Source organism: Pangasianodon hypophthalmus, chromosome 12, assembly GCF_027358585.1.
Source record: "Pangasianodon hypophthalmus isolate fPanHyp1 chromosome 12, fPanHyp1.pri, whole genome shotgun sequence".
Lineage (NCBI taxonomy): Eukaryota > Metazoa > Chordata > Actinopteri > Siluriformes > Pangasiidae > Pangasianodon > Pangasianodon hypophthalmus.
The window spans coordinates 11131858-11156984 of NC_069721.1; the positions used below are offsets into that span (position 1 = coordinate 11131858).

General features: G+C 38.8%; 3 protein-coding genes across 4 annotated transcripts; 2 read left to right on the forward strand and 1 right to left on the reverse strand.

Annotated features, from left to right (window-relative positions):
- The first annotated feature begins 1646 nt into the window (after positions 1-1646).
- Positions 1647-8819, forward strand: tefa (TEF transcription factor, PAR bZIP family member a). 2 transcript variants are annotated; one of them, XM_026915343.3, is made up of 4 exons: positions 1647-1868; positions 4930-5310; positions 5798-6018; positions 6478-8819. In XM_026915343.3, exons 1-4 carry the CDS (start codon positions 1778-1780, stop codon positions 6691-6693), a joined length of 909 nt encoding a protein of 302 aa, XP_026771144.1. In that variant the 5' UTR covers positions 1647-1777; the 3' UTR covers positions 6694-8819. The 2 variants fall into 2 exon arrangements, with proteins under 2 accessions (XP_026771144.1, XP_026771143.1); XM_026915342.3 differs by lacking the exon at positions 1647-1868 and adding an exon at positions 3764-4051.
- A 57-nt stretch (positions 8820-8876) lies between these two features.
- On the reverse strand, positions 8877-11575 carry phf5a (PHD finger protein 5A). The gene is made up of 4 exons (XM_026915345.3): positions 11419-11575; positions 10516-10539; positions 9238-9404; positions 8877-9073 (listed from the first exon to the last, which is right to left on the reverse strand). Exons 1-4 carry the CDS (start codon positions 11468-11470, stop codon positions 8984-8986), a joined length of 333 nt encoding a protein of 110 aa, XP_026771146.1. The 5' UTR covers positions 11471-11575; the 3' UTR covers positions 8877-8983.
- A 3866-nt stretch (positions 11576-15441) lies between these two features.
- Positions 15442-25048, forward strand: aco2 (aconitase 2, mitochondrial). Its single transcript, XM_053238748.1, has 17 exons — positions 15442-15476; positions 16288-16449; positions 16638-16896; positions 17148-17240; positions 17358-17516; positions 17623-17773; positions 17881-17985; positions 18095-18186; positions 19834-19939; positions 20043-20200; positions 20422-20495; positions 20605-20716; positions 20837-21115; positions 21195-21386; positions 21560-21692; positions 23705-23826; positions 24051-25048. Exons 1-17 carry the CDS (start codon positions 15442-15444, stop codon positions 24180-24182), a joined length of 2364 nt encoding a protein of 787 aa, XP_053094723.1. The 3' UTR covers positions 24183-25048.
- Positions 25049-25127: the final 79 nt, after the last annotated feature.

A 25127-nucleotide genomic window follows, 5' to 3' on the forward strand; every position in this document is an offset into this window, starting at 1 on the left:
CTAACTACTAGATTGAATTATGTAGAGTGAGCATGATCAATTCACATAGTATTAATGTAAACCAATTACATAAGAAATCTCATGATGGTGTTGGCACTGATGGGAACTATAACTATATTATTACATTTAGGCAATTAAAATGTGTTGTAGAATCACACAGTGGTAATGTGGTTGTTGCTGAATGCCTGGGACCTGGGTTTGATCCTCAGTCTGGGTGAGAGCTCTGTGTTTTATTTTATACAAGGCTTTGAAAATACATGACCAAATCAAATCATGTTGGATGTACAAGAACAAATTGTGTTCCATATGATTGAATTGAGTAGCATTAAGACAATTTTCCTCCCCTGACTCACTGATTAATAATAATAATAAAAAACTTTATTTTATATAGCACCATTAAAAAGGCCTCTCAGGGGCTTTACATAAGAGTATATAAACATATATAACAATAACAATAATAGTAATTACAATTGTTTATTGATTGATTTATTGATTGTTTACTATTATTATTAAAAAAAAAAAACTATGGACAGTAGCTTTAAATAATCCAATTTTAAGCATGATTAAAGATGTAACCCGAATCTCTCTGGATCTGGGGTTTGTTCCAGAAAGAGCTCTATGCTAAAAAACCAATTATACAGTAAAAGTTGTCTGATAATATAAATGAAATACCTATACATGCTAATTTAATTATGTGCATGTTTCCAACCTAGCAATTTATCATTTCAATGATATATACATAAGTAAATTTTATTCAAGCTGATTTAATTGATTCAAAAACCCATGTTTTGAGAACAGATGTATACTCATATAATGTCAACAGTAACTTAGCATAAAAATAAACAATGTGTTAAATGCACAGCAAATTCTGCAGAAACTTTTTGTGTGTGTGTGTGTGTGTAGCATAGTTAAGCATGTATAAAAAGCTCCAACATTTGGGATGCTGAACACTGCAGGTTTGTAAGACTAACTATACATCATTTTCCAGGTTAGTTTCAGACTACAAGTTGCCAGGGAAACACATATGGATGTTGTCTAATCCTCGTTGGAACTCCAGGTTTTTACAAATCTCAGATTATGTTAGCAGGTAACTTGCAAATCCTACTTTCTGAAACTCATCCCTAGAGGGAGAGAACTGACTTAAACATGATTTTACTGGGAATGGACTTGGAAGTGCTGGGAAGAGGTCTGACACCACATTACCCTGATGTTAACACCTCTACCATGCTTGCTGTACAGAAAGAACACATCAGATCATACACTGATATCAAGACTAATCATTGTTTATATATTTTTATTTCAATTTTGAGAATACCACACTATTACATTAGACACTTCTGTACATTATTATTATTATTATAATATTTGTAGTGGTCACTGGTCAAAGAAAGCACGGTTAATATTACAGATGTAATGTTAATGTTCAAAGTAGTTTTTTTAAATCAAACAATAGGTTGGATAGTGTCAACGATACTCATGTTGACTTTTCATGAAAGCGATATACCCACGTGCTTTTGGTTTGCTTAGATAACTATCTTCATTCCTATTGGCTGCCAAGCAGACTAAGAACACTTCCGACACCCAATCACACATCAAAGCTCACTGAGTGATTAGCATCAGAGAGTCGGAGGTGGTGTTTATTAGCTGTGCTCGCGCGCTGAGGAGTTCAGTTAGGTAACTTTGCACAGCTTGTGAATGTCTGCAAGTTTTGTGTTCTGCAGCCTGTGAAAAGCCTTCAGTCTTGTCTTCTTTTATAATTTGAGTTGTTAGTTATAAAATGAGTTGTACTGAAATGTCTTCAGATATTCCGGAAATTTTCAAAGCCCTGCTTGAGCACCCTTTCTCCTTCTCCATCGTTAACGAGGACGGTAAGTGTATAAAAGTCTAAACTTCTGCAGCTGGTTTGTGGTAATAATTTGCTGACTGTTTTAACAGCAAGATTATTCTATACCTCAAGCACATTAGTGACATTCAGTGTGACTTATTATACAGACATTGATCATATTTACAGTCAATTTAAACAGTATGCTTTTTTTAAGGTTTCCCAGTTTGTAGACTTTTTCCATTTGTATAGTTAGATTTTGTAGGTTTAAAAAAAGTTGTATGTGTTGTTAAGTTCACTGCTAGAACACAATGTCAAATTCAGCTGTAAACCCTCAGTCAGTCCATCAGCAGTCCTGCACTACAGAGCTGTGCACAGTCTGGGCACTTTGCTGCTCTAACACACCCTGTTCAACTCACTTCATGAGCAGGTGTGTAAGAGCAGGTACTGAGTCCCTCCACTGCAGTTGGGCTCCACTGACCCAGAACCCAAGGCATTGCCCTGATCACATCAGATCAGATCAGATTAGGGGTTTTCATTTAACCACACGACTTCTGTCACAATGTAGTGCCCAGAATACACTAGGAGATGTTTCATATCTTTACATTTGAAATATAATACTTTTTTTTTTTTTTGTTACAAATAAAACATGATACAAATTGCATCATGAAACATGTCAAACCAGAAGACGGAAATCAGTATCGAGATGAACTGACCCGAGATGCCACAATTAGCTGTTTATCTGATTTGGCATCCGACGAACAGAGCAGTGCAACCTCGTCGACTTGCCCTTGCCATTTAGCCTTGAAGCAATGCCTGGCATACATTTTTAGCAAGATTCCATTAGGTATATAATAAATACATGGTCTACACAGGGCCCTTGTAGTTTATGGTGGAATACAGTATAATAATTAATGCTTATTCATTATCAAACGTTTATTTATTAACACCTGACACTGGACTTGTCTGGATAACTTAATTTGGCAGTGAATAAAGGGTAATATTCATCTTTGTATGGTCATTTGAGGGAGCAGTTTGATTAGATTTGGATATCGTGTAAATAAAGTTACTACTAGTATATCTCTCCGAGTAGCAGGGGCCACGCGCCCATTTTACCCGCGGCAGCCTTTCATGTTTGTAAGGTCCAGGACATGCAAAGCAACCGAGGGAAGGCATGCTGGAACCCTCCCAAACCTCTTATTACAATGTAGTCTACAGCTGTGTGTGTACACCACGTTAGTAACATCACCTGTGTGCTCGTCTGTGTTATGGCTAAAAGGTAATAAGCATGTTTTGCTATTACTGGGGAAAGCCTGATTGACGCAGTTCGCTTCTTTGGTAACACGAACTCCTGGCAACGTTTGTAAATCTCGCGAGAGATTACAATAACAGGGGCAACGCCTCCTAGCTGCCAGTTATCTCATTGGTCCGTTTGCGTGCTTCCAAACTGAAAACGGCACGTGCAGGGCCATGTGATCGCGCGTGCGCGGGCGCGTGTGTGTTTTCCTGTAAAAAGTGGATTAATGCTTAATTTACTAAGACGTCTACTGTTATGTTTGGTGTATATACATTATAAACATGTGATTGCAGTGGTTTGCCAGGATATCAGTTCCCACAAAAGTCTTCTACAAAGCGTTGTGTTCTACACTGTGATTTTACTCACTTAACATTTATTACTGAAGTACACTGTAGTTCACCTGCATTCCTCATCGTGTGGAGAGGTTAGACTGGATTATTTGGAACAGATGATTTCATTGCAATTTTATGACATTACAGAGCAACAGGTGTGTGTGTTGGACAAGCACACACAAGCATGGTGGTGTCAGTGTGGCCGCCGCTGCGGGTCTAATCTCAGTACATTATTCATGATGGAGAAGCGTGATTGGTCCGTCCGTGTGCGTACACAGCTGTGTTTACCAAAGTGGGCGGGGTTTAATGTGAATATGAAACAAGCTCCTTGCGTGCAATATGGAGAATCGGGTGAAAGGCAGCAGTCTTGTTTATAGGGCGCGGTAGTGTTTACGAGTGTTTTTGCTGAAATTAGTTATTTAAAAAAAAAAAACTCTTCAACTCTTACATGTTGTAACACCGAAGGACGGACAAACAAAATGTCAGCGGAACCGGTAACGGTACGTTTGGACGAAGGCAGCGGTCCTCCGGCTGTGTTTCCAGTGGCGTTAAAGAAAATACTGGAAATTCCTCCGCCGAATTTGTTGGAATGTGCAGCTGGTACGTAGGTCACGGATTTCTTACCGAGTTGTGCACACGGTGTGCGTTTTTCACTCTTACAGAGGCAATATATATATATATATATATAATAAAACGACCAAACGTCGCTGAAAGTGCGAAGAAGACAAATAAAGCAAGTAAAAGGGAAAGTAGTCCTACCAAACCTGGTGTCAGAATGTAGCCTATAGCTGTAGTCTTCAGGACGTAAGTGTGTACTGCATACTTGCAGAGTAAATAAAAACAATGCTTGATGCATGTGCATGCATATACATGTTTAAGTTCAGATTCCAGCAAAGCAATACTCGTGAAAAATCTATGTTCAGTGATATTAATGTCTACAAAAATAAATTGTATAAAACATAAAATAAAATAAAGGAACATATAGAATTTGGTACGAAATCATTTTAATGTCCAGTCAGATACTTGGTATTCTGAGCATGGAGACAGACAGTGTAGTAAGTGGACTGACAATACCTCATTCTTCATAAATCATTCTTAAATCATTTTGCTGAAGCTTAGTCACAGTTTGTGGTCGTAATAAAACAAGAGAGAAAAATACAGAATAGGCTTTTCAGTAAGTTGTGGTTTATGAGCAGCGAGTGTTAGTCATTTAATAGTTTAAAAGAATTCAGCTCCAGCTTTTCATTCCATGAGAATGGTTTCCATGCTGTATCCACACCAGCTGGACCTGTGTGTGCGTATGTATATTGTGTGTTTGTAGAATTAACGCACGCTTGTTTCATATGATACCCTTATTTCATATGATATTTTCAAGCATATGTTCAGGTTTCCTCAAAGTTTTGTAAAAAAAAATTGTTCAACTGAAGCCAGAAAATACAAAGAGAATTTATGGTAATGTTTGTGTTTTGATGTTGTAGAAAATGAGAAAGAGAAGCTTTCAGGAGATGAAGTGGACTCTGGAGGGGGAGTCAGTGGACTGGGGCCATCAGCTGCCTTGACGCCTGCTATCTGGGACAAGACAATTCCATATGATGGCAAAACCTTTCATCTTGAGTACATGGATCTGGAGGAATTTCTGATGGAGAATGGTATCCCTGCTTCGGAACAAGTCCAGGAGAAGAGCCTTGCTAAAGAGAGCTCTAAGCAACTACTAGAGAAAGCCCCCACCATCGTCCTAAAGACAGAACCAAGTCCAGCATCTCCTGTCTCTCTTCTGCCAACCGTGGAGCTGGAGCAGTGTGAAGAAGAAGTAATAACAACTGTTGTATCAAACTCTGACTCAGTACAGACCAAAACAGGTCAGTATAGAGTGGGAATGTCAAACTCAGATCATGGCCACAGACCAACAGATATTTGTGTCTTCCAAATTCACCAAATGTATCTCTTGAAAGATTTGGTAATTAGCTCATTAAGTTGAATCTGCTGTATAAAATGAAGTATATGTTAAACTGTGCAGTACCATGTAGTCATACACACTGATAAGAGTACAGAGATGCTTTATTTAAATTGATTCAGAAAACAACACATGAAAATATGAGTAATAATTACATAGTTTATTATCATTCTATTACACATAGAAATTCAGTAAAAACAGCTTCACTCTCAAAAGAACCCAATAGACCCCAGAAGTTTACATGGGTTCACTGAATTCTGAATAGTAGTAATAGTAATAACACATAATTCACAGGATATAAGTGTTGCTCTTTAAGAAATAGCAAATATCAGTGATGTTCTTGTGTGTTGTTAGTACTCCAGCTCAGTGCATACTCTGACCACACATTTCAGGCCTAACCACAGAGAAGGAACGTCTGACACCAGATCCCATTAACCCAGAGGACATTGAGATAGCAGTGGCCTTCGAGCCAGATCCTGCAGACCTTGTGCTTTCCAGTGTACCTGGAGGAGAACTCTTCAACCCTCGCAAGCATCGCTTCAGTGAAGAGGATCTCAAACCACAACCCATGATGAAGAAAGCCAAGAAAACATTTGTGCCTGAAGACCAGAAGGTAGGTCTATAATTTCAGTTAGAGGTGTGTGCAGGACAGTTTTTTTTTTTGTTTTTTTTTTTTAAACTCCTGTTTTATACCACTCCCGCCCATTCATGAAGACACTCTTGACCAAGTCTGCCCACTCCTGCATAAAGTTTGACCAATGCCTCCCACTCAAGCAGTTATTATTTTTGTTTGTCCCTGTCCACAATATAATATTAGTCAGTTCTATTTCCCAGAGTATAAACAAATGAGACATTTAAACCATGATGACCCTGACTTTTTTGTTGTTCGAATGCACACATTTACTTTCAGCCACTGTTTAAAAAAAAAAAAAAAAAAATTTAGGTATTTTTAATTTTTTAAAACCGTCAGTAATACCAATTATGCAAAAACATCTCTAAAGCAAGTCATACTTAACGCAGAGAGTTCACATTGTCTTTGCATTGTATTCAACTTTTTTGCAAACCATTCCAGGATGAGAAATATTGGCAAAGAAGGAAGAAGAACAACATTGCAGCAAAACGTTCCCGGGATGCCAGGCGGCTGAAGGAGAATCAGATCACAGTCCGTGCAGCCTTCTTGGAGCGGGAGAATATGGCTCTGAGGCAGGAGGTGGCTGAGCTGCGCAAGGACTTAGGAAACTGCAAGAAAATCGTTGCTTTCTATGAAACAAAATACGGATCACTGTAAGAGATTGATCCTGGCAACAGTTGGACAATTTGTATTTTCAGAAGAAGTCAGTAAATCCACTCCATCTCATGACTAAACTGAAACCTTTACTACAGTCACATTTTGCCTTGTTTCTTTACTTTATTTCTATATTACTTTTTATGATGCTAGTCCAAACCTTAGACACTCTTGGAAAAAGAGGTTTTTACTGAAACCTGGCCCCAGGTAATGGACTGTGTTTAATAAGGTGGTGTAAGGGACAAAATGGTGACTTAAAGGGATTTAAAAAGCTTTATTTTAACAGCTGAAATCATATTGCACATGGTCAGTGAAAGCATACATATCTGCCTAACTGTAATTATATTAAGCCCACCTAATTGTAATTAAAATTTAATTATATAAACATATTTTTTTAAATCATATTTTAACCTTTAGTAACAGTTTATTTAAATCATAACACATTCATAAACATTGCTTAAATATTTTAGAAAGCAGTACTGGAGTGTGTATGTAAGGATTGTGTCAAAGTTTGTGAGATGACATAAAGGTTTTTTTGAAGTATTGGTTAGTCTTTACACGAAAGCGAGAAGAAGCCCTGAATATTAATATGGTGTACATATTGTATCTGTATTTTTCAAACATTTTTAAAAATGTTTTATAAAGTACCCCTTGTCATCTATCGTTTAGGGAAGTGTATGTAGTGTATTGAATACTCTTCAACTGAAGTATTAATAATCCATTTGTATTCAAAGCTATAATGAAGCACCATTAAAATACAACTACACTTGTTTGTGAAGCCAATATGATAGCCAAATGACTAATTTTAATACTGTCAAAATAAAGTGATAATCATATTTGTATTTATAAGTTTGAAGCACTGTGTATACCTTCTCAAATTAATAAGGATAAAAAATGATCTCAGTTGGCTCTTAATGATATTTGGGGGTTCATTCTTAGACGTTCTTCCTGGAAGCATGAGGAAGAGAATTAAGGTTGAAATTCAGATTGAATGGGTGGTTATGTGACTTGGTGAGTTGGGATGGCGAGATGGAAAACACTGTGTGTAAAACCAGTATGTCTTGTGACTGAATCATTATTCCAACTTCTCTATCTCTCAAAATGTCATGTGACCAAATTGGCTCGTGCATTTTTAATTGAACATTTTTACTGTTACAGATTCATAGAAAGATAAATAAAAATAGTACAACAGGGGAGTACACTAAATTCTATGCTTTTCTTGTTTCTAATTTTGTAGACTTTCAACTGTGGTGAATGGTAAAGAGGCTGTTCAGTTATTTCTGATCTAAAGCATACCCATTACTCATGTTTGATGGAAGGGCTTCTTTTTCAAGGTAGTTATATTACCATACTGCCTTAGATGTGAGTTTATCAGGGACTACTTTGCATCTCATATTATCAGTGCATTTACTTGAGCTGCTTTGAATTATTTGTTGACTAAATATGAGATTTCTATCTGTAGATATTATAGATAAAAGTTAATGGCATTGTGTCTCAGCGACGTTAACCTGTTAAAAGTTTGGTTAATATACTAGAGCTTCCTGAAAGAATGATGTTTGTCTCTTTTGTTAATAGAATGAAACTGCCCACCAGGCACTGAGTAAATGTTTTTTAAGCAAATAAATTATTTAGCCCTTTAAGTGTGACTTTAAACTGAAATTCTGATTGGTCACCAGAAAGGGTTGGTGTACTGGCAAGCTCCAGGTCAATAATCTCAGAAACATGGTTCAGAATGCAAGATTGGATTTCCAGGTTCTAACTTGAAAGGAAAGAGATGTACCACATTTTTTTTTATCTGTACTGCATGTCTAATCAAAGCTTTATTTCATGTTGAAAGGGGATTTATACTTGTGTTTCTATATTCAGAAATCTCTGGTCTGAGGTCACTATCACTCTAGTTCATGTCTGTTACTGAGCAAACATCATTCCAGCTCCAGATCTATACAGACTGAGTCCAGTTCTAGGCTTTAACACACTGACCAGGGCTGGTAATTAACCATTTGTGAGCAGGGAGAACATTAAACTGTGCTGTAATGACCTCTGGTTTATAGAATATTGCTTTTTTGTAACTTCTGTGCTGAAGGTTCCCTGCTTATACATGTTATTAAAGAGATTGTGTTTTGTCAGTATATGATTCTGTGTGGTTTTACTCCACAGCTAGTAGAGTGACATGAACTGCAACAGCATACTGTATGACAGTTTTATTTATTACACTGAAACAAAAGGAATACTTGTACAAAAGAAAGCTATTGAAAACAACACATAAAAGGTCATCTTCCAAATTCCCACATCTTCACCTCTTTTTGAAGCCATATTTTTTTCTCTCATAAAAGAGGTCAGTCTTGGAGCTGCCGAGGTTCACGATCTTGGGACAACCGTCTCGCTGTGTAGCAGAAAGAAGAAAAACACATTAGTAACCAAAGCTAGGTTGTAGTTTGCATCGTTGCATTACATTTTCCTTACCCACAGTGTGTAGATAAGAAAAACAGTTCTCAGAGTGACAGGGACAGAAAAAATATCCCAGAAAAATGAGAGAACTTTACTTACATCTTTCTCCTGAATGGTGCATTCCTTGCAGTAGTAAGCGTCTGACACCCCTGGACCTCCACATATCACACAGCGTCCTTGATACGAGCCGTAGTTACATTCATCACATATGCGTACAAGTGTGCAAGGTCTGACATAAGAGTCACAGATAACGCACTTCCCATCACCTGAAGACACATTTGACACATTAGATTAAACATTATATGAAGCGTACAGAATATTAAAGCCTTAAAAGCTAATCATTGTTCAAAATGTTTTCACATGAAAAGAAAAACGTAACCCAACTACCATTAAAACAGGAAGATACAATATTGACATTACCACATTGGTGGCAGAACTAGACTTCCAGAAAATACACCAGTGAAGTAAACTATTTTCCAAATCACATGAAACAGATTGACTCAGTAAAAGTGAAAGGCAAATTTCTCAGAGAACATGATTGTATAGCAGATATTAATTAAAACTGATGAACCTATTAAATTAGATCAACACTCACTGAGCACTTTATTAGGAACACTATACTAATACTGAGTAGGGCCTCACTTGGCTCTCAAAACAGCCTCAATTCTTCATGGCATGGATTCCACAAGATGATGGAAACATTGAGATTCTGGTCCATGTTGACATGATTGCATCACAGTTCCTGCAGATTTTTCAGGTGCACTTTCATGCTGTGAATCTCCTGTTCTACCACATCCCAAAGGTGATCTACTGGATTCAGATCCGGTGACTGGGAAGGCCACTGAAGAGCACTGAATTCATTGTTATGTTCATGAACCCAGTTTGAGATGACTTTTGCTTTGTGACATGGTGCATTATCATTCTGGAAGTAGCCATGAGGAGATGGAGAAATTGCAGCCATGAAGGGATGCACATGGTCAGTAACAATACTCAAATATGCTGTGGCATTCAAGTGATGATTGATTGGTATTAACAGGTCCAAAGTGTGCCAAGAAAACATTCCCCACACAGCAGGAGATCAGCAGTTATAGAAATACTTAAACCAGCCTGTCTGGCACCAACAAACACGCCATGGTCAAATCACTGAGATCACATTTTCCACATTCTGATGGTTGATGTGAACATTACCTGAAGCTGCTGGCCTGTATCTGTATGATTTTATGCATTGCATTGCTGCTACACGATTGGCTGATTAGATAACTGCATGAATGAGTAGGTGTACAGGGGTTCCTAATAAAGTGCTCGGTGAGTGTATTTTCACCATTCACTACAACTGTTAAATACAAAGTGTTAGTAGTTACTTATAGAAAAACTTACATTTTTCACAAAGTCTCCCGATGGCTGCAAAGGAAAAAGAGAAAGAAAGTAAATCAGAAAAGTCCACAATGTCTTTTCATTAGTAAACTCATAAAAATTAACAACATAACAAAAGAATTTGAGTGAAAAATGATTTTGTGCCAGATTCCATGGATCAGCGTAGATTTTTAAAAACTATTTATCTGTTTTAATTTTTGAAACTCCTTGCGTCATACAACAGTCCTAAACTGTACAAATTCTGTATGCATAAAATTATATTTTCTTAAAACAAATAAATAAAATAAAATAAAAAAGATTCAGTCTTCAGCATTACAAATTTTAAGACCTGAATGTTAAACATTTTGAACATTGGAAGATTTATTTTTATTATTTCAGGCTTACTGCTTATTTTTTAATATGAGTAATATTTAGACAGAATCATAATTCATACATCATGCAAGTTAAGGATAAAAAAAAAAAAGAAAATATAAAAGAATCTAGATATGTGTATAAATAATTTATGCATGAACGGGTTAAGTAATAAGTGCTAATAAGTAAGGAATGAGTTTATCTGTACAAAGTAAAGTCAATAAATAACATTCGAGCTCTAAAATCCTGTATTATTGAACCACAGCCTAAGTATTTTGGGGAACATCTATCAATAGCAGCTAGAAGCTCTTACGAAAATTACTCTCGGTAACGACGAAGAAAAGGTTTATATTCTGTGTTTCTGCCTTTACAGTTATATCAGTTAAAAAGGCAGAAATGCTAACCTACAACAAGGAACTTTGCTAAACCTGCTAATCTAGCTAACAACGTGGCTAATTAGTTACAGCTAGCCCTGAGTTCATACAGACCGGTTTTAAACCACAGCTATGTATCTGCTCTCTGATATCTGTTATTCAGCTGGACAGAAGTTCTTACCGACGCCTGCTTGCTTTCTGCAGAAAATCAAATCCGGATGATGTTTAGCCATTGTCGGTTAGCCGATTAGCCGAGATAGATTCGGCTCCACGACACTTTGTCGTAGGAACGTCACTGCTGACCTTTCACCCCACTCTTCTTCGCCACACAGCGGCACGCGCGCACACTGCCACCTTCTGGTCCGCGCGCAGCCGTTAAAGCTTAACCTGGCAGCAGGCTGCCCTAAAACACCCCCCTGTTAACTAGCCTTCTAGTCGCCCAAACATGAAATGCCCTTTATAGCTTACAGTTGCGACAAAAAACGTCATTTGTGTGAGTTTCATTGACAATCTAGCCAAATTTAAGAGTTGGGAATAAAATGGGACTACATATCTATCTATTCTGGTGGCAGACCACCCATTTTTTAGGTGAGCAAAAGTATCGGAACAGATAGTCTTAAAGTACATAACATTTGATATTTGGTTGCGTATCCCTTTCTTGTAATAACTGCATCAAGCTGGCGAACCACTGACATCACCAAACTGTTACATTCTTCTGATCAATCGTCTCCTATTCATCTTTTCATCTCAAACCCAAATGTCTTCAGTATATAGCAAAAACAATAGAACTGGCCCTGCCGTTCCAATACTCATACACGATATACTACAGTCAGGTCCATAAATATTGGGACAGTGACACAGTTTTGGTAATTTTGCCTCTGTACACCACCACAGTGGATTTGAAATGAAGCAGTCAAGATGTGACTGAAGTGTAGACTTTCAGCTTTAATTCAAGGGGTTTAACAAAAATATTGCATTAACCATTTAGGAATTACAGCCATTTTTTACAGAGTTCCTCCATTTTCACAGGCTCAAAAGTAATGGGACAATTGACTGATAAGCAGTTTCAAGGCAGCTGTGGCCTGTTTCCTCCTTATATCATGATAAATTAAGGAGATAAAAGGTCTGGAGCTGATTCCAAGTGTTGAATTTGCATTTGGTAGCTGTTCATGGGAACTCTCAATATGCCGTCCAAAGAGGTGTTGATGCAAGTGAAGGAGGCCATCATTAGGCTGAAAAACCAAAACAGACCTATCAGAGAGATAGCAGAAACTTTAGGAGGGCCAAATCAACAATTTGGTACGTTCTTAAAAAGAAGGAATGCACTGGCGAGCTCAGCAACACCAAAAGGCCTGGGAGACCACAGAAAACAACTAAAGTGGATGATTGCAGAATTCTTTTCTTATTGAAGAACAACCCCTTCACAACATCTAGCCAAGTCAGGAACACTCTGGAGGAGGTAGGCCTATCATTGTCAAAGTCTACAATCAAGAGCCACCTTCATGAATGTAAATACAGACGGTTTACCTCAAGATGCAAACTGCTGGTAACACTAAAGAACACAAAGGCCAGATTAGACTTTGCTAAAAAAAACCTCTAAAAAAAGCCTGACCAGTTCTGATGCAAGATTAACTTGTACCAGAATGATGGGAAGAGAAAAGTATGGAGAAGGAAAGGAACAGCTCATGATCCAAAGCATACCACATCATCCGTCAAACATGTGGAGGCAGTGTTATGGCATGGGCATGTTTGGCTGCCAATGGAACTGGGTCACTGGGGTTTATTGATAATGTGACTGTTGATAGAAGTAGCAGGATGAATTCTGAAGTGTACAGAGCTATACTTTCTGCTCAGATTCAGTCAAATGCTGCAAAACTGATAGGACAGCACTTCACAGTACAGATGGATAACAACCCAAAACATACTGTGAAAGCAGCCCAAGAGCTTGGAAATTAAATGTTCTTAAATGGCCGAGTCAGTCACCTGACCTCAACCCAACTGAGCTGCTTTTCACTTACTGAAGACAAATCTGAAGGCAGAATGACCCACAAACAAGCAGCAACTGAAGATGGCTGCAGTAAAGACCTGGCAAATCATCTCAAGGGAGGAAACTCAGCATTTGGTGATGTCCATGGGGTCCAGACTTCAGGTAGTCATTGACTGCAAAGGATTTACCTCCAAGTAATAAAAATAATCCTAATATTTATGATTATATTAGTTTGTCCCATTACTTTTGAGCCTGTGAAAATGGAGGAACTCTGTAAAAAATGGCTGTAATTCCTAAACGGTTAATGCAATATTTTTGTTAAACCCCTTGAATTAAAGCTGAAAGTCTACGCTTCAGTCACATCTTGACTGCTTCATTTCAAATCCACTGTGGTGGTGTACAGAGGCAAAATTACCAAAACTGTGTCACTGTCCCAATATTTATGGACCTGACTGTATATACAATTGCACATATGATTAGTATGCTTTGCACAAAGTGTACTGCCCCTGTAATGAAGCAGTGTTTTCTAGAGATTATACGTTTCTTACTTACTTAGTTGATCATTTTTGCGCATGACTACTTTTGACAGATGCATACTATTGTTTAGCAGACTTTCTCTGCTTTGTAACACAAGATTTCTCAGCTTTACTGTGCAGCTTTACTCTAACACTAAAACACTCAGCCAGAGAAGGGTTTAACCCACTGAGTATTTGACACCAGGTTGAATATATCCACTCATGCACAATATTATGCTCATTACTTACGAGCCAACACTGTTTACAACACGCTAGTTAAAAGGATAGTTATAAGACAGATTTTCCTTTTTAATATGATTCAAACCCACAGTTACTTTGGCAGCGGTGTGCTGATACAGCGATACAGGCGCACACGCTCCTGAGAGGGGGAGGCATTTGACGGCAGGGATGTAAAACAGGGCACCACAAAACATGTACTCGGATTGTCTTCTCCTTACTGCAAGCACACACACAATTTGCAGGTTACCTTCAGAGCATAAATTGTCAAGGTATGAAGATGATGTTTTGCTCGGATCATTTCATGCTCGTTCATGGTGTACTACATCACGTCTGAACACGAAACCACGTCCAACGTGTAGCAGCAGTGCAATGCATAAAAATCACACAGATACAGGCCAGCAGCTTCAGGTAATATTCACATCAACCATCAGAATGGGGAAAATGTGATCTCAGTGATTTGACCATGGCATGTTTGTTGGTGCCAGACAGGGTGGTTTGAGTATTCCTATAACTGCTGATCTCCTGGGATTTTCACATACAACAGTCTCTAGAGTTTACTCAGAATGGTGCAATAAAGAAAAACCATCCAGTGAGCCTTGTTGATGAGAGAGAGGTCAATGGAGAAAGGCCAGCCTGGTTCGTGCTAACAGAAAGGCTACAGTAACTCAGATAACCACTCTGTACAATTGTGGTGAGCCGAAAAGCATCTCAGAATGCACAACACGTCAAACCTTGAGGCGGATGAGCTACAACAGCAGAAGACCACGTCAGGTTCCAGTTCTGTCAGCCAAGAACAGAAAGCTGAGGCTGCAGTGGGCACAGGCTCACCAAAACTGGACAGCTGAAGACTGGAAAAATGTAGCCTGGTCTGATGAATCTCAATTTCTACTGAGGCACACAGATGGTAGGGTCAGAATTTGTGGCCAACAGCATCAATCCATGGAACACCCAACCTGCATTGTGTCAACAGTCCAGGCTGGTGGAGGTAGTGTAGTGGTGTGGGGAATGTTTTCCTGGCACACTTTTGGCTGGTAATACCAATCAATCATCACTTGAATGAGACATCCTATTTGAGTATTATTGCTGACCATGTGCATCCCCTCATGGCCACAATTTACCATCTTCTACTGGCTACTTTCAGCATGAAAGTCATCTCAAACTGGTTTCATGAACATGACAATGAGTTCAGTCTTTTTCACACAAATTCACAATATATAAGGACTGTTTCTCTTTTCTGTCCGAAAGTACCAGGTAGACAGGGCTGAAACAGAATACATCTGAGCAATATTTTTTGTTGTATTCTTCCGAGACGGAGAAAGGGGCTGGGTCCTGAATCCCATACTACCCACACTAGTGTGCTAAACAGTGCTATAAAGCAGTAGTGTGGGCGGAAAAAGGACGCTCACGGGACTTAAAACTGCCGACGTCATTTTCAAGCGTCACATCTTTGTCAGTGCACAAAATGGCATCCTACTGCTTGACCGTCTCCGGCTTCAGGTAAAAGAAAAAAGGCTATTGAAATACCTCACTTTAGGTGTTTTGTGTATGTGGAATTAATTGTATAATATTAATTGCATTAAAGTGTGTATTGAATGTTGAAGGAGGTTTTTGTGGCGCCGCAGTGAGGGAGAAGAGCGCAGAAAGCGGCTAACGCTGCTCAGGTCATCGCCTCCAAGGATGTTAGCCGAAGGCTATGAGTTCTTCTTACCTAAATAGTTGCCATTCATGGGTGTTTTTTGATAAAATATCAGGAAACCATCCTTTCATAATACTTGTGAGTGTTTTGACGGTTTTGTATTTTGCGTGTGTGAAGAGGACGACTCGGAGTTTTAGTTGCAAGGTTAACACAAGGTTAAAATAGTGTGTAAGCTCTGAAGCATGCAAACCGCAGCTCACAGCGCCATTTATCCAGCAAAACCACTCCGATAAATGGAAGGTGGAGTGCTCTTGCAGAACAAAATTATAACTTTGCCCCAGAGTAATGAAGAGCCTGTTCAACTCGTCTCTTTATGTCTAAAATGTAGGTCTCTTGTTTCTTCAGTTAGACACCACATATACTGAATTGCATTTGTAGTGATTTTTCTTAATAACAGTTTAAATAGTAATGACTTTCACTCAAGCCATTTCCTTATTTTACAGATTTGGTTTTTAGACAATAAGAAGTGTAGTTAGTCAAGTGAAATTCCATAGCTGCAATTAGTTTCAGCAGAGTTTTATCCTGAACCTTAATAGATTTAGTGTCTCTACTCACTCTTTCATAACTGGTTCATATTTTACTAGTAATGTGTCGTCCAACTTGAATTTGAAGTGCAGTTTTTTCCCCCCAGCTTATCCTGGGCCATGGGGTTCGACGTCTCCATGTGTCTGCAGCCCTCAGCGCTAAAGCCAAAGTGTCTATGAGCCGTTTTGAGCCCAACTCCTACATCAACTATGAGAAACTCCAATCCAATGTCAATATTGTGCGTAAAAGGTCAGCCTGCTCCACTCATACTTGCTTTTCACTCCTGTGTTTGTTTGTTTTTCCTCTCTTATCTACACTGGTCTGTGTTATTATTGCTCTTTCTGTTGATTTCTTTCCAGCACACTGTTTTCCTATTTGTCCATGTTAATCTGGTATTGGAAAAGCCATATTTACCAGTGGGTTTCTGTGTCCAATAGGCTGGACAGGCCACTTACGCTTTCAGAGAAGATTGTCTATGGCCATCTAGATGACCCCGCAGGTCAGGAGATTGTTCGAGGACGCACATACTTGCGCCTGCATCCGGACAGAGTCGCAATGCAAGACGCAACAGCACAGATGGCCATGCTGCAGTTTATCAGCAGTGGACTCCCCAGAGTGGCCGTACCATCCACCATCCACTGTGATCACCTTATTGAGGCTCAGCTAGGAGGAGCCCAGGACTTGCAACGAGCAAAGGTTAGTCTTTAATAAGATGTGCTTGGTTGCATGTTTGACATTCCTGTTGTACAAGAGCGTTATGTCTGAGTCAAAGGATACTCACTAAATGTAGTGTTAAAGCCTAATGTGTCAATTTGTCCTTAACCGTAAGGACAAATTGACTTTTCACTACAGTCTGAAGAATTATTGGGGCTTTAATTACTTTTCGAGCAATATGAATGGATGAGTGGCTAAACTGCAGTTTGTTCTCATGTCCTACTGTGACCCAGGAAGTGAATAAGGAAGTTTACAACTTCCTTGCCAGTGCAGGGGCTAAATACGGTGTTGGTTTCTGGAAACCTGGCTCAGGAATCATCCATCAGGTACTGTGCAAAGGTGCTTTTTGTACCCCTGTATACTGGAAGCTTTTTTGAAGATATTTTTCCGTCAATTCAGCAATTTAACATTAGCAAATCTGTGTTCTATAAATTTTCTTGCAGATTATTTTGGAAAATTATGCCTACCCTGGTGTAATGTTAATTGGTACTGATTCCCACACACCTAATGGTGGTGGATTGGGTAGCATCTGCATTGGAGTGGGTGGAGCTGATGCTGTTGATGTCATGGCAGGAATTCCCTGGGAGCTTAAGTGTCCCAAAGTGAGTTTACATATACACACAATCAGCCACTGGTCACCTTTGTGGCACTAAGTACTTGTAATTGACAAGCTTATCATTTGGCAAAAACATGTGAATTCTTGTGCAGGTCATTGGTGTGAAATTGACAGGCAGTCTGTCAGGTTGGACCTCACCAAAGGATGTTATCCTGAAAGTGGCTGGCATCCTTACAGTAAAAGGTGGCACTGGTGCTATTGTGGAGTATCATGGTCCTGGGGTGGATTCCATCTCTTGTACAGGTAAGACTTTGGATCATTGATAGAGACAAAACAAAAAAAAAAAAAAACAGTTCAGTGTATGCTTCACATGCATACTTGCATGGTCTTACATTTTATTTACATTATAGGAATGGCTACTATCTGTAATATGGGTGCTGAAATTGGTGCCACTACCTCAGTCTTCCCATACAATCACCGCATGAGGACGTACCTGGAGAAGACAGGCCGTGCAGGTTGGTGGTAGTATATCTGGCACATGTGTATTAATCCATTCATTATTTCCCTCTGTTGTAGTTATTTTATGTTTTAGTTATTTATGTAGTTATTTTCTTGTTTGCTTAGAAATTGCCAGTCTGGCTGATGAGTACAAAGATCTGCTTGTCCCTGACGCTGGCTGTGAATATGACCAACTGATTGAGCTCAACCTGAGTGAGGTGAGCGCCCATCCTGATTTAATGTGTAACTAGAATACTAGAAACCTGTGAAATTTCATATTTTACAGATGATTGAATATGGTGATTTGTACTCTGTATGCTAATGTAGTGCTCATATGTCGTCTAAATGTGATGATCAGCACTCCCGAGTCCAGTTTAGATAGGATTAGTTCTACAATGGAAGCTGGGTCTTTTACACATGCAACCCTGTGATTTTCCCCCAACCCCCGCCCTCATCTCCCTTCACCTGCCAAGCCAAAATACTTACTACTCAAACTCAAGGTCATTCTGATAATTTTAGCCCCGGTCAGCTAGATATCTGTGATGACAACAGATGTTGCCTCTTGCACTCATTGTCGTATTATAGCACTCACCATGCTGTGCTTTTCTCCTTTTGCTGAAACGTTGCTCCATGCATTGCTTAAACCGGATGCACTCCAGTTTGAATACAGTTTAAGCATCCGGTTTGAATTGGATGGAGCCAGAGGATTTCATATCCTCTCAGAATAGATGAGTCTAATTCTGAAATACATTTGACAAATCACACAAAAGCCATATTAGCTGTTTAACGATTGAGTATTTTGTGTCTTCTTAATTCTGTCTCCTTTATTATACGGTATGTTTCAAACACTAGCAGTTTAGGGTCTTATTCACTGCAGAGCTTTAAAATTATTTAATGATATGCTAAAACATATTAGCAAATGTTTTGATTACTGTAGTTTCTTCTTTGATGGATTTCCAGCTAAAATTTTACTACAACTTTGCATTTCTGTCTATCATTATTAGCCTATATTCAATACAAGCTCCAGCTTATGCCTTTTCTGTTTAATCACCTGCCGATTCCCACCTACCCACCAGTCAGCTCTCCCCTAACATATAACAGCTACCAACTGGGGAGGTTAAGGTCTAACGTGCTGTCTCTGAAATTTTGCTCTCTTGGACTCCCAGCCATGGATGGCTGTGGAATTGTCGGGATTCAAACTCACGATAGGGCAAACGCTTTTCTGTTGTGCCACTCAGGAGCCCATCAACTTATGCCTTTTAAAGATTTGTATGGACTTGCTTTTCCTTTCTAACCCTCTAGAGTAGGGGTCTCCAGTCTTATCCACAAAGGGCAGATGTGGCTTCAGGCTGTCTTTCCAACCACGCAGGAGTCACACCTGATTTCACTTGTTTAATCAGTTTATCTTGGTCTCTAATCAAGTGTGCGTCCTGTTTGGCTGAAATGAAAGCTTGCAGCCAAACTGGCCCTTTGTGGATAAGATTGAAGACCGCTGCTGTAGAGTAAGTGCACTTGGGTCTTCTGGCCCTGGCTCCTAGTCATCCTCAAGTTTAACCAGCAAGATGGTCAAGCTATTCTAATTTCTTGTCCAAGTGTGTCTTGCCTAAATCTCAAAACAGTTTCATCCTCTTTGCTTGTATTTTCTTTTGTTTTTTTCCTTCTTGATGTGTGTAGAAGTGCAGTTTGTCTGTATGAACTTTCTCTTAAAAACCTTTAGTTTACGAATGGTGCTATATAAAATATTACTATTAATATTATAATAATTATTTGGACTCTGTAATAATAATAAGGTTTTTGATTGAGTAAAGTCACTAATCTTCCTGTGCTTGTGGGCCTTTGCTGATTTACTGTTTAACCTCTTGCAGCTGAAGCCACACATCAATGGTCCCTTCACCCCTGACTTGGCTCACCCAGTGTCTGACATTGGCTCTGTGGCAGAGAAGAATGGCTGGCCTTTAGAGGTTAAAGTTGGTATGTACCACCAAAGCTACATCATCGTATGCACACAACTTGAAATTGAGTTGTCTGTCAGTTTTTCAGAGAAAACGGTTTGTCTTTCATCACTGACTTTCAGGTCTGATTGGAAGCTGTACCAACTCGAGTTATGAAGATATGGGTAGAGCTGCCTCTCTGGCCAAGCAGGCTCTAGACAAGGGGCTCAAGTGCAAGGCCCAATTCACAGTCACCCCTGGCTCTGAGCAGATTCGTGCTACCATTGAGAGAGACGGTTATGTGAGTCTCAGTACTTAATTTAGGAGCATATTTTAATAGTATAGACCAGACATTTACGTTGTAATGTATCGTTACACTCAGTACCACTTGCTCACGATTGATGCTCAGTACCTGTTTGTGACTTTAGTGAGTGAATTTAGGGAGATAAGGCATTTGTATTTATATAACTGCATCTATGTTTTGTATAAATGGTCATAGAGTATTTATTTCTCTGATTGCAGTCTAAGATACTGAATGATGTTGGAGGAGTTGTCCTGGCCAATGCTTGTGGACCGTGCATTGGACAGTGGGACAGGTAACACAGAGAAGCTTGCTTATGAAACACAATCATTTTTAATCTTGATTAATCATTCTTTTGAATTTATTCTATTTGTGACTTACCTGTTTTTTTTTGTCTTGTTTAGGAGAGATGTTAAGAAAGGAGAGAAAAACACCATAGTCACATCTTTTAACAGGAACTTCACAGCTCGAAATGATGCCAATCCTGCCACCCATGCATTTGTAACATCTCCAGAGGTACTAGGATTATGGTCTCATTGAGGGACATGCTACCTTTTAGAGCACAATCTCTTGTTTTCTTCTACTGGTATTTCCTGTTAAATTTACACTTTTTTTGTTTGATTTTCTGCCAATCAGATTGTTACTGCACTTGCCATTGCGGGTACACTGAAATTCAACCCTGAGGTTGACTATCTCACAGCTCCCAATGGAGAGAAGTTTAAGCTGGAGCCCCCTACAGGAGATGAGTTGCCTGCACGCGACTTTGACCCAGGACAGGACACGTATCAGCACCCTCCAGCTGATGGCTCTGGCCTCACAGTGGATGTCAACCCACAGAGCAACCGCCTGCAGCTGCTCGAGCCCTTTGATAAGTGGAATGGCAAAGACCTGGAGGACATGCAAGTGCTCATAAAGGTAATCTGGCTAAAGGGTGCTTACTAATTTGGCCCTTGGGGTTTCATTTATCTTAAAATTTAATCTGAGCTGTTCTTAGGTGAAAGGCAAATGCACCACTGACCACATCAGTGCTGCTGGACCGTGGCTGAAATTCCGTGGACATTTAGACAACATCTCAAACAATCTGCTTATTGGAGCTGTGAACATTGAAAATGATGCAGTCAATAAGATCCGCAATCAGCTGTCTGGAGAATTTGGTGCTGTACCTGATATTGCCCGTAATTACAAGGTAAAAGATCCTCGCATTCTTTACTGAATTTGCTGAAAGATTAGTGGATTATTTATTACATTTAGATATTTCACATCAATTAAACTAACATATTTTAGAACACAAATGCAGTGTGAGTCTTTAAAACTTAAAAGTAAATAATGTTAAATTATGTATTATTGGCTTACCTGTAGAAAAATGGTGTTTCATGGGTTGTGGTGGGAGATGAAAACTACGGTGAGGGATCCAGCAGAGAACATGCTGCCTTGGAGCCCAGACATCTTGGGGGAAGGGCCATCATTGTCAAGAGCTTTGCCAGAATTCATGGTGAATGTTATTCCTCTTTTTCCCCTCTATCTTTCTTTTTTTCTTTTAAAGCTTTGGAGTGTGTTGTTGACACCCTCTGTTATCTTCAACTCCGTAACCTATGAGTCTTTCAAATCTGCTGTCTGCCTATTCCACAGTCCTGGTTAAAAAAAGACACACTTTCACAGAAGTGTCCATCAGTACTGAAAGTCAGCAGTGGGCATTTTTAATTTTATTGTGGGTGTGAGTGGGTGGTCATATATGAAGGCCATGGGACAAAGAATGGCCACATTCATTAACATGAGAGCAGTAGGTGTTCGCACACTGCTATGTGAAGCATTTACTGCATCAGTAGTGATTTTATCCTTTTAAGGATCATGGTGGGTTAAATGGCTAATTTGTTTATATCTTGAGAAATAGAACCAACTACTTTGTTGGAAAAATATTGTGAGCAGGTGCAAACAATAATAACTGCAGGAGCAGATGGCAGGATAGGTCAAGAGTGACTGTGGGAGCAGGCCGGATTAGCTAGAATTCTTTTGGGAGCAGGCTGGGAATGGGATTAACAAAACAGTCCCATGCACATCTTTACCCTCTCTCATTCTACATAAATGGCATGACCACACCTTCCCTAGAGTGGCACTGTGATTCTGGGACTCTTTTCTTTGAGAGTATCAATTTTCTGCATCAAAAAAACCCTGTTTTTCCCCAGATCTTACCCTTAAACCCTGATTTCCCAATCAGCAAACTGGCCTATTTGCTTTCTGCTGGATTTTATTTGTTAAAGCTGCAGAAATTGTTACGGTGACAGGGAGCCTATCAGGGAAGGTAATGAGTAAGAGGGTAAACAAACCAAACTAAGAACAAAAAAAAAAAAAGAGGAAAAAGCATTTAGGACTGGAGTTTTAGCTTCTTTTTTTTGTTGTTGTTTGCTGAACATGTAATGCATATTTATATAATGATAGGCAGCCATTCATTTTTTTTCCCCTTGTGGAATTTGCATCATTCCTCCATTGTGAAGTTATTTAGCTAGAGAACTGATGATAGCCAGGTAGTGACTAAAGCCAGGTTTAAGGTTGTTTGTTTCTTATTGTGTGGTTAAGGTTAACAGTAAGGTTGTTTGTTTCTTACTGTGTGTTTTTTAAATTAAGGAGTATTTTAAACTCCTTTACATCAAGCAAGAGTGAGTTATCTGGGGTGTCTGCTTAGGCTTAGTAACTTATAAAATAGTATAAAATAAATGGTAACTATATTTATTGCTCTGTGTTTTGGCTAGTGTGCTAATGTTATACGGCTAATGCCTAAAGCTTTTAACAGGTTGGAGAATAAAAGATACAGAGTATATAATAAAATACATGAAGATTACAGATTTAGTGAAAATATACACATTGGAAGCGAGCAGACATGATTTTGTTTTCCACACTATATTTATCTAGCTAGAGTTAGTGGGCTAGTTTGTGTCTGTTGGCCTCATAGATGTGAGGCTAAACAGCAGCACTCTGGAAGAGTAACTGTCACAGTCACAGGAATTTGTTCTTATAATAACTCAGTAATACACAAGGAAACACAGCAGATAATTACATCCTCAGAGCTGTGTATACTTGGGCTGCATCCCAAACCGCTGTACTAAATAGTTTTTCAGTACTTCATTGGTGTCATTACCATTTAGGCACACACTACTTGGGTGCATTAAGCAGTTTGGGATGCAGGTTTGAATTCACTCTCAATGTGTGCACACAGAGCTGTGGGATGGTGAAATTCCAAAATCTTACATCTATCAGCGTTAATGCATACTGTATGTTCTGTTTTAGGTGTTTTAGATAGATACTTTCTTGATCCTGAGGGAAATTGTATATTACTGCTGTTAATAGTATGCATTTCTGCTGTTGTTGTTTCTACTTGGGTATACTAAAAAAAAAAAAAGGTCACAGGTTACATACGTATTTATCCAACCCCTCCTTGCTAGAAGCTTAATTATATGTTCAATTTTTTCAGGTTAACTCTCCACTTACTTTTTTAATATCTCTGAACAGAAACAAACTTGAAGAAACAAGGCCTGCTTCCCCTTACCTTTGCTGACCCTGCTGATTATGACAAAATCCGCCCAGATGATAAAATATCCATCGTAGGCCTCCAGACTTTTGCCCCTGGAAAGGTGAGGAGCAAATTTATTTATTTTTAATCAAAAAAGACATTTGCTTAATGTTTTTCATTTATGAATTATTTAACAGAATATGAAATAAAAATATCAGTGTCCAGTATATTTACTTTTCTTAATTATCATCATTAATCTACAAGCATGGTGGATATCACCACTGAAGATGTTAGTGTCAAATAAATTGCCTTATTCACTTGCCCTGTGTGTGTTTTTACCTCTAGCCTCTGCATGCATTACTCAAGCACAGTGATGGCAGCAAGGAAACTATTGAGCTAAACCACACTTTCAATGAGACACAGATCGAATGGTTCCAGGCAGGCTCTGCCCTAAACAGGATGAAGGAGCTGCAGTAAGAAAGGACTGGTCCTGAAGAAAGGGCAAGGAACTACACATACAGAAGAGCTGTGAGGCGTCAAATATTCAGCAGATGGATTTATTTGTTGAGTCAGAAATTAAACACACCCCACTCACAGTTATAGTGTCCTATCTGATTGACTTGTATGTGTGACCAATTAATCAGTCAGTATTGCCTTAATGAGGCATACATACACAATAAATCAACACCCAGGCACAAAGGAATATGAGGAGCTTAGCAATGTTGATAAATGCCATGGCATTTATGTAGAGGTCTGTTATTTCACTCAGTTGTGTAAAAGTGCATGAAGCTTATTTTCTTATTTTACGTGCTTGTTTCATCTTCAATCAAATTCCGAAAGGGAACTTTACAGTATACTTCTCCAACAGTAAAAGATTTCACAGTTGATCTTTTATGTAATCCAATGATCTCATTAACTGAGCAAGTTGCATATCTTTACTCTGCCCGTTGCTAGTCATGTTAAGCAGATAAGCAATTGAGAACTGCTTGTGAATCGTGTTCTGTGTTCTGTGATAACTGCATTATCTGTGGTAACTCATAACTGTGTGGTCATAGTTGTAAGGTTGCCATAGAGAAATAATTGCTCATGATTTTCAGAGCAGTTTCTGTGTAATCAGTGAAGATTTGTTTGGCTATGCTGCCTCACAGGTTCAACATAATCTTCTAACTCCAACTCCACTGTATGTACAGTCTGTCATTACATTGTGATTCAAATTACAAATCTTTGAAGATGATAAGTGCTTATTTATTACCATTATCAAAGAGTCAAATATCCATAAAATTATTTGTCAAAACCTGATTAAAATCTTGGATATAGACATCCTGATTTGAAAGCATTTTCAATCAGAATTGTAAGACTGTTTCTTTACTCTATAGCTTTAAATGTGTAAAAACATTAACTTGTATAATTGATTAACTCCTA

Bases quoted from the DNA above. Each gene is read 5' to 3' on its own strand.
- phf5a (XM_026915345.3), bottom strand. From the start codon at position 11,470: ATGGCTAAACATCATCCGGATTTGATTTTCTGCAGAAAGCAAGCAGGC. The intron at 9,405-10,515 runs GTAAGTTTTTCT...ATGTGTCTTCAG, and splicing joins CGGGAGACTTTGTGAAAAAT to GTGATGGGAAGTGCGTTATC. The intron at 9,074-9,237 runs GTAAGTAAAGTT...TCTGCTACACAG, and splicing joins GCACCATTCAGGAGAAAGAT to CGAGACGGTTGTCCCAAGAT.
- aco2 (XM_053238748.1), top strand. From the start codon at position 15,442: ATGGCATCCTACTGCTTGACCGTCTCCGGCTTCAG. The intron at 15,477-16,287 runs GTAAAAGAAAAA...TTGAATTTGAAG, and splicing joins TTGACCGTCTCCGGCTTCAG to TGCAGTTTTTTCCCCCCAGC. The intron at 17,774-17,880 runs GTAAGACTTTGG...TTTACATTATAG, and splicing joins GGATTCCATCTCTTGTACAG to GAATGGCTACTATCTGTAAT.
- tefa (XM_026915342.3), top strand. From the start codon at position 3,931: ATGTCAGCGGAACCGGTAACGGTACGTTTGGACGAAGGCAGCGGTCCT. The intron at 4,052-4,929 runs GTACGTAGGTCA...TTGATGTTGTAG, and splicing joins TTTGTTGGAATGTGCAGCTG to AAAATGAGAAAGAGAAGCTT. The intron at 6,019-6,477 runs GTAGGTCTATAA...AAACCATTCCAG, and splicing joins TTGTGCCTGAAGACCAGAAG to GATGAGAAATATTGGCAAAG.